This window comes from Cygnus olor (assembly GCF_009769625.2).
Source record: "Cygnus olor isolate bCygOlo1 chromosome W unlocalized genomic scaffold, bCygOlo1.pri.v2 SUPER_W1, whole genome shotgun sequence".
NCBI classification, from domain to species: domain Eukaryota; kingdom Metazoa; phylum Chordata; class Aves; order Anseriformes; family Anatidae; genus Cygnus; species Cygnus olor.
This window is the reverse complement of record NW_024429070.1, coordinates 133,807-150,499: the sequence shown is the minus strand read 5'-3', so window position 1 is coordinate 150,499 and position 16,693 is coordinate 133,807. Positions and strand designations below refer to the sequence as shown.

At 58.7% G+C, this 16,693-nt stretch overlaps 1 protein-coding gene across 6 annotated transcripts; it reads right to left on the bottom strand.

The window, feature by feature from the left end:
• Nucleotides 1-911: 911 nt before the first annotated feature.
• LOC121062887 (maestro heat-like repeat-containing protein family member 7) lies at nucleotides 912-15,546 on the bottom strand. 6 transcript variants are annotated; one of them, XM_040543176.1, is made up of 22 exons: nucleotides 14,686-15,546; nucleotides 12,958-14,108; nucleotides 12,267-12,358; nucleotides 11,935-12,039; nucleotides 11,571-11,656; nucleotides 11,016-11,127; nucleotides 10,414-10,770; nucleotides 10,125-10,305; nucleotides 9,479-9,570; nucleotides 8,954-9,013; nucleotides 8,489-8,569; nucleotides 7,893-8,297; nucleotides 7,127-7,314; nucleotides 6,901-7,038; nucleotides 6,024-6,138; nucleotides 5,469-5,609; nucleotides 4,759-4,935; nucleotides 4,107-4,262; nucleotides 2,916-3,017; nucleotides 2,402-2,504; nucleotides 2,028-2,087; nucleotides 912-1,850 (listed from the first exon to the last, which is right to left on the bottom strand). In XM_040543176.1, exons 2-22 carry the CDS (start codon nucleotides 13,169-13,171, stop codon nucleotides 1,660-1,662), a joined length of 3,156 nt encoding a protein of 1,051 aa, XP_040399110.1. In that variant the 5' UTR covers nucleotides 13,172-14,108; nucleotides 14,686-15,546; the 3' UTR covers nucleotides 912-1,659. The 6 variants fall into 6 exon arrangements, 5 of the variants coding, with proteins under 5 accessions (XP_040399110.1, XP_040399111.1, XP_040399112.1 ...); XM_040543177.1 differs by having other exon boundaries at nucleotides 1,709-2,504; nucleotides 7,893-8,031; nucleotides 8,143-8,297; XM_040543178.1 differs by having other exon boundaries at nucleotides 1,709-2,504; nucleotides 10,414-10,518; nucleotides 10,684-10,770.
• Between the last annotated feature and the right edge of the window lie 1,147 nt (nucleotides 15,547-16,693).

The window sequence follows — 16,693 nt, the reverse complement described above, 5'->3', positions numbered from 1 at the left end:
TGCCTTGCGATCACAGAGTCTTTATTTCATCAAGGATGTTTGCCCAGCATCCCCTTCCCCACTATCTACTTTCTTAATCCTCCCCCTTAACAAGGCCATAAATTGTGAAACCTTATCTTCTCAGTATATTCTCTGCATTCCTTTTAGAGACAATGAACAAACACCCGCTAATTTATCACATGGGCACCTGGAGAGAGACAGCATGGTCAGGATGGGACACGGGAAGCTGCCAGGGGCTGGCACTGATCTGCAGAGCGCTGCTGCCACTATGCCAGCACTGGCGTCAAGACCGGGGGGGGGGGCCACGGGCCAGGCCGCTCTGTGCCCACAGAGGCCCGTCCCACCCTCCCCTGTGCACAGAACCCCCAGTGCTGTTCCGACCGCTGGGCTGGTGCCCGGACAGCTCAGCCTTCCCCCCCTCCCCGCCCCACTGGGTGTCCCCTCCCCTTCTTCTCCGCTCCCAGTTTGCCATTGGGCAGGTACCTCCCCTCCAGCCTTGCTCAGGGCAGGTGTTTCCTCCCCGAGACGGCGTGGGGTGCACTTTTCTGCCGTTTTCGTTTGTGGGTTTCCGGGAAAACGGTTTGGGAAGCCGCGCCTGGCGTCCTCGGGACCAGCGCAGTTGCGCCTCCCTGCCGCCCCCTGCTGGCCAAAAGCCGGTACTGCAGGCTAAGCGGCCCCGCGCATGCGCGGTGGCGCCTGCGCCGCCGACATTCTCATTAGTGCCCCTGCCCGCGGCGAAATGGCGGTGCCCTGCTCCGGGGCAGAAGCTGCGTCGGCTCGGGAGGGAGAGAGGGAGAGGGAGAGGGAGAGGGAGAGGGAGAGGGAGAGGGAGAGGGAGAGGGAGAGGGAGAGGGAGAGGGAGAGGGAGAGGGAGAGGAACGGCACGGGGGGGGCGTTCCGGAGTTCCCGTGGGGTCAGGTGGGCTGCTCCGTCCCGAGGCATGCTGGGAACTGTAGTCCTGCGCCGCCGGGCGGCTGCCTCGGTCGCTGTGCAGCGACTGACCCCGTCGTCACTGTCGCTTTGGCCCGCGTAAGGCGTGTCACAGCCCGGTGTGTTCTCCTGGGGGGTGACAGCTCAGCCTACGTTCCTGCTTCTAGGTAGTGAGTGACTCTAGTCATATGTGTCTTCGTTGTGATTGGTATAAATTTTTCTCGCTTTTGTTTTCGCTCAGGGAAATTCGGAGCGCGTGCTCAGTGAGAGGTAGTTGCGCCTTGGAGGCGGGTAGCCTTTGGAATGGAGGTGTATTTTGGCATTTTATTGAGATTATAATGAGCAAAGTTCATCCAGGGGACGTGAGTAGGTTGTCAGTTAGACTCAGGGCTGGCCATGCAATCTATCAGTTCCGTACCATCAGGCTCGCTCTAAACTTGTGCTGTTCCTAGCAAAATGGCCCGAGGCCCAGGAACGCCGAGGCGGTGGGTTGCTCTAACACGCTGTGGCCAGGGAAGCAAAAGCTTTCCTTCTCCTTTCTTCTTGGTTTCGCAGCCTAGCAGAGCAGCTTGGTGCCGTGGAGTTTTCTAACCGTTCGGTTTTCACAAAAAAAATGACACGTTCAAGCGGTGAAGAAAGAGGGCTGTTTCTTTGGGGAAAGCCCAGCAGAGGGCTTACACCAAGGGAGCACACGAAGGGGCAGGCAGGGCCCGAGGGCTGGAGCTGGGGTCAGCACTGAGCACAGCTGCAGCAGCACAGCCAGCCAGCTCTCGGGACACGGGGCCTCCTCTCCCACTCTCTCCGGAGCCAGTAACGTAGCGCTTGCAGGCTGAATTCAGAGGGTGTTCTCAGGACCAGGATGGTTTCAGTCACCAGGGAGGAGACCGAAGGGCTGCTGTAGCCCTCCATGCTTCTGAGTGCTGACATGGAAAGGAACAGAGTGGAGGTCAGAGCCCGTATCAGTGGGAAGTAAGCCCAGGAACCCCTCCTGCCAAGGCCACCCCACCTCCTCGGCTGGGGCAGGGCTCGCAGCTCACTGCCCAGGGTCTTTTCGCCTCCCAGCCAGTTCCTGCTGATACCCCACTGCCCTCACTCACCCTCGATGATGTTCTCCAGCTTCTCCTCGCGCCCATCCATCAAGTGCTGCCCGGCAAGCCCTAGGTACACACAGCCCATCACAGATCCCGCTGGCCAGCTCGGCCCAGACACAGTCCCCCCTCAACATCCCTGCCGGCTTGGCCATGTGTGCCCAAGTGTGACGACACCCAAGGAGGCTGCGAGGCACCCGCTAAGCTTCCCACCACAACCACTGCGTGGGCAGGGGGTGGGCGAGGGCAGCAGGGAGCCCCACAGGCACTCCAGGCCCACTCTGGGCAGGCAGTGCTCTGCAGCCACGTGGCTGATTCAGCAGCAGCTGGGGCTGGGGCCGAGCTGCTGTGGGGCACAGAGGGCCCATGGGGTTGTGACTCACCAATGAACCTGACGGCCGCCTCTTGCAGGGGCTCCTGGGGGCTCCACAGGTATGGCAGGCTCTGGCACAGGTAATCATCCACTCTGCTGCTGTGCCTCACCAGCTGGAAGAGAGTAGTACATGTGGATGGGGCTGGTGCAGCCTCTCCCCTTGGCCAGGCAGGCCCTGTGCCCGGGACTGGCTTCCCCTGCCGGGACACCCTGGTGCCCAGCCAGCAGCCAGCTGGTGCTGGGGCGGGCTTTGGAGGGAGCAGGGGGCAGGGTGCTGAGGTGCCACCCCGCTGCCAAGGGTCAGCTGTCGGCATGCCTGGGACCTGGGAGAGCGACGAGGCTGTCGAAGAGCCTGTACTGCTATGTGCTGGGGGGTGGGGGTGGGGGCGCGTGTATGGCTGCAAGCTGGGGGCTCTGGCCTGCAGCAGCGGCTAGAGGCAAGGGTAGCCACCCCACACCCTGGGCCAGGGCTGGCAGGCCTTACCTGGGCCAGCTTTTGGGAGCCCTCGGGCAGTTGTCCTTACCAGGCACTTGCCAACCCTCTGTGGCTGCGCTGTCTCCAGCAGGTTCCTGAGCTGCTTCCACTTCAGGAGCTTGGCAGCACCAAGGAGGGCTTCCCGAGAGGCCTGCAGAGCAGCAGAGAGTGGGAGATGAAACAACTGCGCATGGGACAGGACCTGGTTGTCCCGCACCTTGGCAAGGCTTGGGGGCTTTCCTGGCCCTTGCTGGGGAGGTGCAGCAGCTGGGGAAGGCATCTGCCAGAGGGTTCAGTGCTCGAGCAGAGGTGTGGGGCAACCACCGGGTTTGGCAGTTTGTGCTGCTGGGGCTGCAGGACAGAGGTCCCCCAGAGCTGCTCATCTGCAGCCAAGGCCAGGAGGCAGCTGAAGCGCTGCGGTCACCGAGGCGCCGGGGCAGGAGGCAGCCGGGGGCACCACCCACGGGGACCCCAGCAGGCTGTTCCCTAGGGCCTGGGCTCCAGAGCCCGCCACCGCGGACACAGGGCCAGACCCCTGCCCTGGCTGCAGCTCCCTTCCCAGGCTGGTGAGGCTGGAGGCCGTGCTGGTTCCTGCAAGCCCTGGCAGGGGCTGCACCCCTCCGCATGGCCCAGGGCACTGTGCGGGCCAGGGTTTCTGCAGTGAGCACGCTGGCAGCTCCAGGGTGCTCATGCCCAAGAGAGCAAGGGAGCATTCAGCCTAGACATCTGGCGGGTCCCTGTGTGTAACATGGGGTCGACAACTGTTGGGCACCTCACCACTGGCCTCAGACACCTGCAGGCACAGCTGGGATGCCCGTGAAAACTCTAGTGCCTAGGTATCCGTGGCTACGCACCACTGCTGAGCACTGCTGGGAGCAGGCAGGGCAGGTCTGGAAAACGCCCGTGCCCACCTTCTCGGCCCCTGACAGCTCTAGGGCTGCAGGAAGCCTCCCAATGGGCTGTTCTGTGGAGGGCTGCATGTGGGGCTGGATGTGGGGCAGGGAGAGGCCCCTCCGCTCTGGCCCTTTGTGTGGGTGGAGGCGCAGCAAGGGCAAAACGGCTGTGGTGGGCCTGGTGCAGGTACGGAGGGGCTCTGCACCTTTCTTTTGGATTCGGGAGCTTCGGCCCCAAGGTGAGGCACATTCAGAGGGAGCCTTGCTAACAGCCCGTGCCCCTGATGCTCAGGCCCTCCTGAGGGGTGTTGCCCCCTCAAGTGACTGCTCAGCTTAGAAATCCCCACCTGAGCCACACACTGGTTCTGGTCATGCAGGTGGAAGAAGAGGGGGAGGAGGGTGCTCTGCACTTGCTTCTTCATCTCCACTTCATGGGTGCCCTCTGCCACCTCCATGGCATCCTTGCAGAGAAGGATGGAGAGCTCTCTCACGCAGCTGGACTCCTGGTGAGACAGAACACGTGAGGACCTCAGTCCAGGCTCTTCCGAGCTCGCAGTGAGCAAGGGGTCGGTGTGGCTGATAGGGAGACGCTCCTGGCTCTCACTCTGCAGTGAGCTGTGGTAGGTAGGCCGGCCGTGCAGGCAGTGCAAAATGGCTCAAGACGCAGGAAGGGCAAGGCAGTGGGTTGCAGATGGTCCACCCTGGGGCTGGCAAGGGGACACATGGCAAGGGGAGAAGCTGCCATGGGCAGCAAGGGGCCGAGGAGAAGTTGCCATTGTGGAGCACACATCTGCAGGGCTCTGCACAGGGAGGGACTGCCCCAGCAGGAGTGCCCAAGAAGCACCAAGCAAAACGTTTCCAGCACGTGCCCAGGGGTCGTGGTGGGAGGAGAATTCGCAGGCCAGTGAGACACGCGGAGAGGGACGCACCACCCCCAGGCCACGTTCACGTGCCCCGTGGCCACGCTAGCCAAACCTCCCGCTTGCCCACCAGCCTTACGTTTTCAAAGAGAGGCAGGAGCCTCTCAGGCAGCTGCAGAGCGATGGGGCCAGCCACCTGCCCATCTGCCAGGCGGAGTGTGTTGCGGAGGACAGTCAGGGCCTTCATACTGATGTCGCTGTCGGCATCCTGCAGTTGCTGCATGACCTCTGGCAGCAGGCCTTGCAGAGTTACTGCCTACATGAAACAGAGCAGTTCTTTTTCAGAAACACCGAGGACCACTCCAGCAGAAGCCCTTTGCTTACAGCGGGCACAGCCCAGGGCAGAGGTCTGTCTCCAGGCCAGCACGGAGCATGCTGAGGCCCCTCGGGACAGAAGGCTGCTGCCTTGGGTTGCAGAAGCAGCCACTTGTGTCAGCCTGGCCCCGTGTGGGGGCTCATCTTCCCAACCTCAGCAGGATGACTGCTCTGGGTAGAGTGCCCCTGCAGCTGAGGCAGCCCCGCGCTGGCTGGCCTGGGGCCTGGCATTGACCTCTTCCTGGCACAGCAGGAGGTGCCTTTGAGCGGACACCGGTGCCGCTCTCCTCGTGCTGCACAGTCCAGGGGCTGGCCAGAAGCGCTCAGGGGCCGATGAAGAAGGCAGTGAGAGCAGTGGAGCCACTACCGCCCCTCCCGATTCCTGGCAAAGTCCAAGCAAGCCTCTGCGGGCAACAGCGCCTGCAGCCCAGCCCCAGGTGGATGCCGCCACTTGGCCCAGATGCCCCCACTCACTGTCTTGGGTCTCGTAGACAGCAGGACGAGGCTTGTGACCGCCATCCTACGCAGCACCGAGGACTGACTGTGCATGTGTGACTCAAGAAGGTTCAGGATGCAGTCATCGATGTGCTGCTCAAAGTCTACGCAGTCCAGCAACTGAAAGACACCCAGCAGCCCAGTGAGAGCCTGGCCCAGCCGGCAGGACTCCTGGCAGTACGCTGAATCACCCCTCCCACACAGCTCGGGGCAAGGGCCCCGGAGCCAGTCACAGCTCTGCCTCGCGGCACGCAGCGCAGCTCCCTCGCCTGCTGCTTCTGCCCGCTGAACCACTTGCAGCCTTTTGCTCCCTGGACTTTCGGAAGAGCTTGTGTGCAGGGAGCTGTCCACCAGGACGGACAAAATGCAAATGCTTCAGGCCCGGTCCCTCAGTGGAAAAGGCCTCAGTGACTGGGAGGAGAGCGCAGTCACCAGCCCAGCTCCATCAGACTGGCAACTTGGCCCCTCCCGTCTGCCAGAGAGCCCAGAGTTTCAAGGCACCTTGGAGAGGCACCACTTGCCGCTAGGCCCTACCTCCGTGAAGACAGCCATGGCGACGATCTCCTTGTGCTTCCATCTTTGGCAGAGACCCGTGACTGCCTCTTCAAACATCGAGGCACAGTAGAGTGGTGCTTTGCTTCGCAGAGCCCTGGCCAGGGGAAGAACGCGTTGGTAGCACCAAGCTGGGCAAACAAACCTCCTTGGGACTGCGCTGCCAGCGCTAGCTGTTATCCCATGGGCCAGGCCAGGGCAAGGCTTGCATTTCTGCGCTCTGCTTCAGCAGCTGGTGCTATTCGCTTGAGGAGAGGCCGCCCGCCCTTCGCCATACACCTTGCCTTTGCAAACATGGAGGGTGACGAGCATAGATGTGCTCGGTTTACTGAGAGACACCCTGCCTACACGCAAGTTGTGGCCTTCCAACAGATGCCATTTCCTGACCACTTTGGATCCCCGGGCCCCCGGGCCTTCCCATGCTCGCTGGCCACCCTTCCGGCTGCTCTGCCACACAGCGCCAGTGCAGGCTGTGGCACTGCCTGCAGAGCCAGCCCCAGCACTCTCCCGTCCCGCTGGTCCCCGAGGAAGGGGCGCTTTGGAAGGTGACAGGTCCTGCGAGTCCTCCTCTTGCACCGGGCAACAGCAGCCCTTCTCCCAGGAACTCTCAGAGGCAGCGGCATGGAAATCACAGAATGGACCATAGAATGGCTCGGGTTGGAAGGGACCTTAAAGATCAAAGCGGCCACTCCCCCGTCGGTCTCTTCTGAGATCCCTCAGTCACCAGCACTGAGGGTCAGCGTTGTCCCTCGGACCCCTGGGGACACCCCAGCAGCCACGAGGAAGTGGATCGTGTGGGGCCCTCCACCTCCAGGAGAAGAATGCCAGGGGAGACAAGGGCAACTGATGAGGCGCTCACCTAGTCAGCACAGCGACACCTGTGTGGAAGGTCTCAGGGCTTAAAAGCATGTCCCAGCCACCCTGCGTCTGGATGTCTTCAACCAAAGTGGCACCCTTCAGGTGTTGGAAAAGCGCTCTCATGGTCATCACAGCAGTCCTGCATGCAGAGCACAGCGTGCGTCACATGTGGAGCCCCGGCCCGGGCTCTGGCCTGGGGCACAGACCTGGCAGTGGGGATGGAGCACCTGAGAAAGCTGCCTGGAGGCCACATGCGCTCCCCCGTCTGACTGCTGCTCATGCTGAAGTCCTGCAGTGTGCACTCGTGGATGAAGGAGATCTGGAAGAGCACGGCAATGTAGAACTTGTGGAACAGGGACTGCACAACGCCTTTGCTGGAGGGCAGCTGGAAGATCTTGTGCATGGCACTGGTTACCTGCAGAAAACAGCCAGGCGCAGCTCTCAGTGCACGGATGTCCCTGCAGCACTGTCAGAGCTTGCGGGTTGGGGGGTGGGGGAGGTGAGGGTGAGGCGCCGCTCTGAGCTGACGGAGACACCAGGGCAGAGCCTGCTGCCTGGCTGCCTGGCCTGGGGCCCAGCCCCAGCGACTCTCTGGGTTCGGCTCTGCTTTGTGTCATGGGCAAGCCAGCTTTTCGTATCCAGAGCAAAGGCCCCAGCAGTCGCCGGGGGTCTTGCCAGCTGCCCTCGGCTCCCTGGGCCACACCTTGCAGCCTGCTTGGGCCAGGGAGCCGCCGTGCCCCGGGCTGCCCAGCAAGGCAGGAGCAGGTGGGGAGGGAGGAGGACGGAGAGTGGCAGTGCAGGGGCGGGCTGCGTGCCTGTGCGCAGTGGGGCCCCAGCAGTGCATGTGGCCCTGCTGGGCTCTGGCTCCCGGGCCTCCTGACTGGGGAGCCCCAGGGGAGGCTGTCGTTCGGGACCAGGGGAAGAGTGGAGGAGGGGATGGGGAGGGGAGTGCAGCCCCACTGGGGGTGAGCGAGGCCTGGTCCAGGAACTCACAGCCCAGGAACGGACGCAGCTGTGGTGTGGGCCGAAGCCATCGTGCTCAGGCCCTGTGCGTTGCATCAGCAGGCTTCTCAGCACGTCCTCTGCAACACGGGGCTCAGAGACCATTGTCTGCCACATGGCCGTGGCAACCCTGCAGAGACAAAGTATGCTGTCGGTGGGGCCACCCCAGCCACCGCCCCTCGGCCTGTGCCGGCCCTGGGCGTCCTGAGCTGTGCCAGAGGTGGATGGGTGGGCCCCATACCTATCGCACCACGGGAAGGCCTCCAGCAGGCCCTGGACCGCATGCTCAGGGTCCAAGGAGGTGATCTGGAAAAGGGTCCTGTTCAGGCTGTCTAGGAGTGACTCCTTGCTGACCGACACCAGGCAGTCATGGATGATCTGCATGACCCATGGCACCTGGAGGAGAGACGAGGGAGAATGGAGCGGAGCACAGCCATGGCCCCAGCTGCCACCAGCAGATGCTTCCCTCCTGTGGCTCTTTGCCAGCCCGAATGGCTGTCGGGGGCTCCCAAGCCCTGCACACAGGCCAGGGGGAACAGCCCCCAGGAGGGCAAAAGCACAGGGCAATCCGTCTGCAAACTGCTAACCTCCTCCATCTGTGAGTCTGTGATCATATCCAACACACGGGCAACCACCTTTGTGTCAGCGACCCTGGGGTGTGTCATGCCCTCTGTTGTGGTTTAGCCCGGCTGGCAGCCAAACACCACACAGCCGTTCGCTCACCCTCCCCCCTCCCTCTCCGGGATGGGGGAGAGAAACGGGAAAGTGAAGCCTGTGAGTTGAGATAAAGACAGTTTATTAAGACAGGGAAAAGAATAACAACAATAATAATAATAATAATAGTATTAATAGTAATAATGTGTACGAAATAAGTGATGCACAATGCAATTGCTCACCACCCGTTGACCGATGCCCAGCCTATCCCCGAGCAGCCGGCCACCCCCCCACCCCGGCTAGCCACCCCTATATATTGTTCAGCATGACGTCAGATGGTATGGAATACCCCTTTGGCCAGTTTGGGTCAGCTGTCCTGGGTCTGTCCCCTCCCAGCCCTCCAAGACGGTGAGGATGAAGGCCCTCCTCTCGATGGGGAGGAGGAAGCTGCCAAATACCTGTGGGAGGGAAGACACGTCACACAGCCTGCCTTGGTGGCAGGGCGCAGCTGAGCAGTGGGGGCAGCTCTGGAGAGGGAGCCAGGGCAGTGCTGGCACTGTGCCCCCAGCACAGGCAGGAGCAAGGGCTGGCCTGGGCTGGGGTGACTGTAGCCTCAGTGGCTGCGGAGAGGGAACTGTCCCGCAGGGTGAAGGCAGGTGGTGGTCAGGGTCAGGGCACACTTGGCTGTGTGTGGGCAGCCAGGCCTTGCGGGTGTCCAGGACAGCTGGAGCTGCAGTGCTGATGCTGGCCACTGACCCTAGCCTTTGGCTACTCCCTGCTGAGACATGGTGGGACCCTGCAGCCGGCTTGTTGGTAGGCCGTGACGGACCCTGCCTCCTGCCTACAATTCTTGGGGCACTGGTTCATCCAGGTCTCCTGTCAACCTCACAGCCAAGAATCCCAGCAAGGGAGGGGCTGATTACCGTCATCTCGTTAGCAGTCTCCTTGGGCAGGAAGGTGCTTGGGCATTCCTCCTCCAGCCTGAGCTTTGGATGGGCAGGTATCATCATGTAGCCTGGGCAGCAAGGGAAACAGAGGGTGGGTGAGTGGTAGGAATGATGGAGAAGCTGCTGCTTGGAGAAGACAGCTGAGAACATCAAGGAGAGCTCTGTTTGTGGCAGGGCCCTGTGTCTGGCAAAGAGGGGCACTCTGTGTTGGGTGGGGGCGTGGGGGTGGGGACAGGAGACATGCCAGGGAGGAAGTGGGTCTTCTGTTGCAAGGGGAAGAAGGGCAAACTGCCTCGTAGTCTGCAGAAAGGCCAGAGAGTTTGGTCCGGCTTTCTGCTCTGAAGCAGGAGAGAAGCCCTGCGATGCTGCTACTGCTCTCCAGTCCACTGGTTCTCAGGAGTGCTACTAAGCCACTGCCCCAAGGGACATCCTGCTGCTCTTACAGGGGCTGTGGGAGCCCCCTAGGGTTGGCGCAGCACGGCTGCTCCCCTGCTCCACCCTTGGAGGAATGTGCTGCTCCTTCCTCTAGCTGGGGAGGGCGGACAAAGCGGCATAGCACCATGCCTGGTCTTGACTGGGCCCTTGTGTCTGGAAGGTGCCAGCCCACCCCAGCCTCTCTTACTCTGTCGCACCATCATGATCCTGTGGATGGCATGCAGAGCCTCTGCAGACGCACAGCTGATGTTGTGGTCCTCCTCAGCACAGCACAGGGTGAGGCACCCCATCAGCTGCCCCAGGAGTGGCACAGGCTTCGTCTGGAAGGGGCAAAGGTTGACCGTGCCCGCTCTGTGTCTGGACAAGTCCTGGGGGTGAGAGGATGGACAGCGGTAGCTTGGCTGAGCTAGTGCACTTGAGACACCAGGAAAGGGTGAGGGGATGCTTAGAGTTTACCTGAACCACCAGCTCCTTACCTGCACCAGAGAAGCGGGGACCAGGACCTCGCTCAGTCTGACAATCCTCCCCACGGCACACCGACGCACTGCCGCTTTCTGGGATTCTGTGAAGGGCAGCAGGGCCTGAGAAGAGAAAAGCTGCTGGTCTGCCTTGGGATGCGGTGGCAGCTCCCGTAGCGGCAGTTCTGCCAAACGCCGGGCAGAGTTTACACAATGTGCCCAGGCTTCTCCTGAACAAGAGAAGAGCCTGGAAAGCGGGTCTGACCCGTCGCGGCCTTGGGGACAGACCTGCAAGATGATCTCCAAGGTGGTGGCAGTGTAGCCTGGCGAAGCACACACCAGCACTTCCAGCACGCTGTCCAGAGATTTCAGAATCTGTAAGGAGGATACAGCGGGTGGTGCTCTCTTGCTGGTCTTTCCTCATGGGAAGCTGGCTTGAATGCCTGCTGCCTGAGGCAGGCCTCAGCTGCCCAGTGGTGCCAGCAACCTGCCCGGTGGTGTTTCAGGATCTCTGTTGTCTTTCTGTTTCTCCTGTGGTCTTCCAGCAGCCAAAGCTAACTAGGAAAAAGTGCGCAGGAACTGACTGGCAGCAGGCTCTCTATAGCTCACTCAGTGCTTACCTGAGCATAAACTGAAGTGTCCAACTTGCCCCTCTCCCTCTCTGGAGCAAGAGAGCAGATGGTGTTGATGCAGGGGCCGAGGTGCTGTGACAGCACTGCTAGGTTCTCTTTGCTGCAAGGAGAGGAGAGAAGGTGCCCGTTGGACGCTGGCACTAGGAGCAGTGCCCGGATGCCCTGGAAGGGTGACCGTAGATGTCAGGGCCTGAAGTCACCAGGTGGGACCCGTACTGGGTGGGCAAGGCTTGTGTGGAAGCATCTTCTCCCTCTCCCGTGCTGCTGAGCCAGGGACAGAGGGCAGTCATGACACGCAGTGCCCAAAGCCCTTTCCAGCTCCTGCCTCTCCCTTCAGGGAAAAAAGCCGGAAAGGGAGACAATGGAGAGCCCCTGGGCACGGCACCCTCTGCCCTCCCATCTGTCCCACTGATGGGCAGAGTGCAGGGGAGAGCAGAGGCCCTAAGACAGAGCACCAAAGTCCTGCCGGGACGGGGGAAGCCTGCTGCTGTCAGGCCCATGCTGTGGAGAGGCCCTGGCCAAGCCAAGGTCTGGGGAAGGTACCTCCTTTCAGTGATGGCGTACGCAGCTTGCCAGCCCAGGAACATCACGGCGTGCAGGTGGGCAGAGGATGACTTAGGCAGTTGCATCTGGAGAGAGACAGCATGGTCAGGATGGGACACGGGAAGCTGCCAGGGGGTGGCACCGATCTGCAGGGCAGGCAGAGCGCCGCTGTCACTATGCCAGCATTGGCGTCAAGACCGGGGGGGGCATGGGCCAGGCCGCTCTGTGCCCACAGAGGCCGGTCCCACCCTCCCCTTTGCACAGAACCCCCAGTGCTGTTCTGACCGCTGGGCTGGTGCCCGGACAGCTCAGCCTTTCCCCCACCACACCCCCCCCCCCCCAACCCTACTGGGTGTCCCCTCACCTTCTTCTCCGCTCCCAGTTTGCCATTGGGCAGGTACCTCCCCTCCAGCCTGGCGCCGCAGAGGGTGCAGATCGAGGCCAGAAACTTCAGCTTTGAGTCCTCTTCCTGACAGTCAGGGAGCAGAGAGACAAACAGGGAGGGTGAGAGGGCGGCAACATGGCCAGCAGGGCCACTGCACCGTGGGGCGTGCAGTGATGGCACGAGGGGCCAGGAGGGCAGCAGCTCAGCACAGCCAGCAGCCCTCCAAGAGCCTGTGCATGGGCAGCAAACACGGCGGCCCCCAGCTGGGAGCAGCAGGCTGAGCCTCATGCACTGACAAAGTCTGCAGTTACCATTTGGGTGCCAGTGAGAAAAGCCCAGAAGTAGTCACAGGCTTCCTTGTCCTTGGCCTCCAGCGGCCTGCTGGAGGCAGCAGAAGCAGCGTCTGATTAAGAAAGAGTGGGCAGAGCTGTAGGCGGGGCAGGAGGCATAGGGAAGAGCCGTGCCCTCTCTTCAGCCCTGTGCCCACTGCCCTGCCAACTGCAAGCCCTGGGTCGGAGCACCGGTGCCCCCTCTCCTCAAGGTTGCCGCTGGCAGCAGAGCAGGAAAGGTCCCTGTCCTGCAGCACCGCAGCCTCCTGCCAGGTGAGCAGCCTTCTGCTGCCTGTCCCCGCATCAGGAGCTGGGTCCCCTCCACTCTCTCCCGCTGGGAGCCTCCCCTCCTGCCAGGGGAGGCTGTGCTGGGGCTGGCTCCTGGCTCACAGCCGCCCTGCCCTTCAGGAACCGGCATGCCCCCCGCCGGCTGTACCCTACTGCTGATGTTCCAGGGAAACGGCCTCGTGCTGCAGAACAGGGTGTACTCGCTGACTTTGGTCCCGTCCGGCCTGCTGCGGACCCTTGCTCGCTTGGCTTCCTCAGTTGTGGCAGTGGCATGGCAGTGCCATGCTGCGGCACTCGTCCCTGGCGAAGCCCCGACTCCAGCCTACTGGGGAGCCTTGGCAACTGGGGCCAGGCTGGACGGGCCCAGTGGTGCCTGCGTACTTACCCTCCTGGAGCAGATGGGTTTCCCCCAAAGAATCTGCAGGAGACCTGCCACCCTTCTCAGCCATCAGGATCCTGGGGGCAAGTAATAGCATCCCCGCCAGGGCAAGATCTTCAATGCCCTTTGGGGCATCTTCAGGAGCCTCACAACTCTTGCCTTGTCCCATTGTGATCCTCCTGGGCACTGTGGGGCTGCCCTGCTGGTGCTGGGTAGTCATGGCTGTCCCAGGGGCGAGTCACAAAGGGCCCTGCTGTGACTTGTCACCTGGGCCAGAAGGGGGAAGGCGTCTCCAGGGCAGAGGGCGTGAGGCCCGGGCACCTGAGTCCTCTTGGATGCCCCAAGGCCTCTGTGTGCCCTCACACCCTCTTGGGACCTCCCTGTGGCTCTGTGGTGTGTCCCAGAGTGCCAGTGTGCCTGAAGGACCTCCCTTTGTCTTCAAGGGCACGCCAGAGCCTTGCCTCTCCTTCTCAGTGGCCAGAGCAGCCATGGAGGTAACCTGGCAATCCTGGGAGACATTCTGACAGAAAAGGTCTGCTAAAACACCAGCAGATGCAACTGCCAGGCAGCCTGCAAACTGCTAATCCTTGAGAAGGCCCAAGTGGCCTCTTGGAACTTTAGCTGCGTACCTAAGAAGCAGAAACCTCCCCAGCTGATAAGGGCAAAAAGGAGGAACTCTAACAGCAGTTTATTGTCTGAAAAAGTGAAAAATACTTTGGGAAAGGGGGAAATGTCAGCCCCTATTGGCTCTTTAAGCTGCAAGAAGAGAAAGCAGTTTGGCAAATGTAAGATTTTTATCTGAGAGAATAGGAAACATCACTGGTTGTCGCCAGTGAAAAATCACAGAAATTAGCAGCATCTCTTGGCTGATCTAATAGGAGGTGTCCTAAACCCTCTTACATCTCTGTGACACAAAAATGACCTGGTCTGGACCAAAAAGGAAGCCTCTCTCTCTATAAGAACTTCTCGTGCCACACAAACTTTCCCTTTTCCTCCAGGACTTCCTAAACAAACTAGACCTTCGCTAGGGACACCTGGCTGACTCTGAACTCCCTAAGGCAGGTCATCTTCAAAATGAGACTTGTTATTTTAAGAGGGCCACACCTGGGCCCTCTTCGGGGGGGGGGGGGGGGGGGGGGGGAAAAGGGTTGTGCCTTCTTGTCCTGGTTTCAGTTAGGACAGAGTTAATTTTCCTCCTAGTAGCTGGCAGGGTGCTATGTTTTGGATTAGAATGAGAAGAGCGCTGATAACATGCTGATGTTTTAATTGTTGTAGAGCAGTGCTTACACCAAGCCAAGGACTTTTCAGCTTCTCGCTCTGTCCTGCTAGCGAGCAGGCTAGGGATGCAGCAGGAGCTGGGAGGGGACAGACCCAGGACAGCTGACCCAAACTGGCCAAAGGGGTATTCCATACCATCTGACGTCATGCTGAACAATATATAGGGGTGGCTAGCCGGGGTGGAGGGAGGGGCCGGCTGCTCGGGGATAGGCTGGGCATCGGTCAACGGGTGGTGAGCAATTGCATTGTGCATCACTTTTTTCGTACACGTTATTACTATTAATACTATTATTATTATTATTATTGTTGTTATTCTTTTCCCTGTCTTAATAAACTGTCTTTATCTCAACTCACAGACTTCACTTTCCCGTTTCTCTCCCCCATCCCGGAGAGGGAGGGGGGAGGGTGAGCGAACGGCTGTGTGGTGTTTGACTGCCAGCCGGGCTAAACCACAACACTTCTGAAGTCCATTTTCTTCATTGACCCTTTTCTGTGGTTGTTTTTCTCAATTAGGCTGTTTTTGAGGTCGGTTTGAGGGATCAGTTTGATCACACCTGATACCGGTAACATTTGGAATACATGTATTCCATGCACGTATATTCCATATGCACGTATAGGTAGCCAATCATAAGTACATTCGCTTCTTTACTAAGGATAGGTTTGTAGTAACCTTTAATATTGATCCTTGAGTATTTTCTCGTGTATTACTACTGATTGCTGCTACCATTGATTGCTGCTTCTATTGATAATAGAGATGTATATGTGTGCTTCCCTGTTAATAATTCATAAGAGGTTGATGTATACCTGCTTTCTTAATCATTAGTATGCTCGTGATTTGTAGTAACTTGTAATGAAGTAAGGAAGCTTAGGAAAGAAAGCTCCCCTGTGCTTGTGTACTACAGAATCCTGAAAACTCACCGCTGCAGTCTCTGCACATACGCAGGCCAGGTAAACCTTTAGGCTGTGACGCTTGGCAAAGGTTGCTGTCTAAGATTTATTCAAGCTTAACAGAAATCATATGTGTATCACTTCATTGTGAGTATTAAAAGCTTTATCAGGAGAAGAGTAAATTCAGTTTGATCTTGAGCAGCATGAGCTCTTTTTAATTCAGTTTATCTAATGTAAAATCAGTTTAAGAAAAAAGGAAGTAGGTGAAAGTCTAAATGACAGCCAAGCCTCAAGCCAGAGCAGGACATTTAGAGACTTGATTTGCTATTGTTTCTTAGATCCTTCTCTAATTTTAGAATGTAAGGAAATTCCGGGCAAGACATTGTGTTGACCAGCTAGAGTCTGCAAGTCAGAAAATAACAAAGGGAATGGAACATCTATAGTCCAAACTTCTAGTGCTTCTGGCTAGCTACAGATTTTTAAACAGTCTCAAATCAGATGTGCAGGCTTAAAAAAAAATATAGAATTTACTAAATAAAATCATGCTATATGTTGCACTGCAAGATACATGGGAAATATTTATTGACACAGTAGGGATTGTAAGGAATGGTGCAGCAATTCGTGTCACTAAGGGATTTGAAGGGTTAACATTGAGGCCCGAGTCTAGGTGATAAGAGAACAAAGAGGGTTTTTAGAGAAAACTGCTGACTACTGCAGGGGATGTTGCGAGAGTTTCTGAAATCCGGCCCAGAGGCTACCAAATAAGGAGGAAGGGGGAGCTGAAGAACAACTGAAGGACAAAAGCCTGGGAGGAAGACCACCAGCCTTCAGCCCAAGTGACCCCCGAGAGACCACCAGAGACTGATACACAGGTGCCCCTGGGAGGGTTTCGGATTCCAGAAACCAATTACAATAACCCTGCCTCTTCTAGAAGTAGTAATGAATATGTATTAGCCTAGGAGCATAAAAACCAGCCACCTTACGTAACAGGTGTGCGTCCTGGTGGAGCAGAGACTCCCGGCGCACCCAGCGCTGTTTGCTTGCCTCTATTTGTTTAATAAATTGTAAACTTTGATTGTAATCCTATTTGGGACTCAATCATTTATAGCAGCATTTAAAAACAGTCATCTGTGGAGGGAACTGCTAGCTGTGAACAATGACTTCTCTTTCGCCTACAGTTAAGTTACTTTCTTAGCTAGGCCAATAAAAAAAAGCACTTGTTAAAAAAAAACACACTTCTTTGGCACAGCAGTTGTATCCATGCAGTTAACAAAACAAACTGCTTAACAGGCATCTTACTAGCATAGCTATGTTACTGAAAATAATCATGAGAAGCTGCCAGGGGCTGGCACCGATCTGCAAGGTAGGCAGAGCGCCGCTGTCACTATGCCAGCATTGGCGTCAAGACCGGGGGGGGCACGGGCCAGGCCGCTCTGTGCCCACAGAGGCCGGTCCCACCCTCCCCTTTGCACAGAACCCCCAGCGCTGTTCTGACCGCTGGGCTGGTGTCCGGACAGCTCAGCCTTCCCACCCCTCCACCCCCCCTCAGGGGCTGCCTTTGTATGACAGAGGGGGG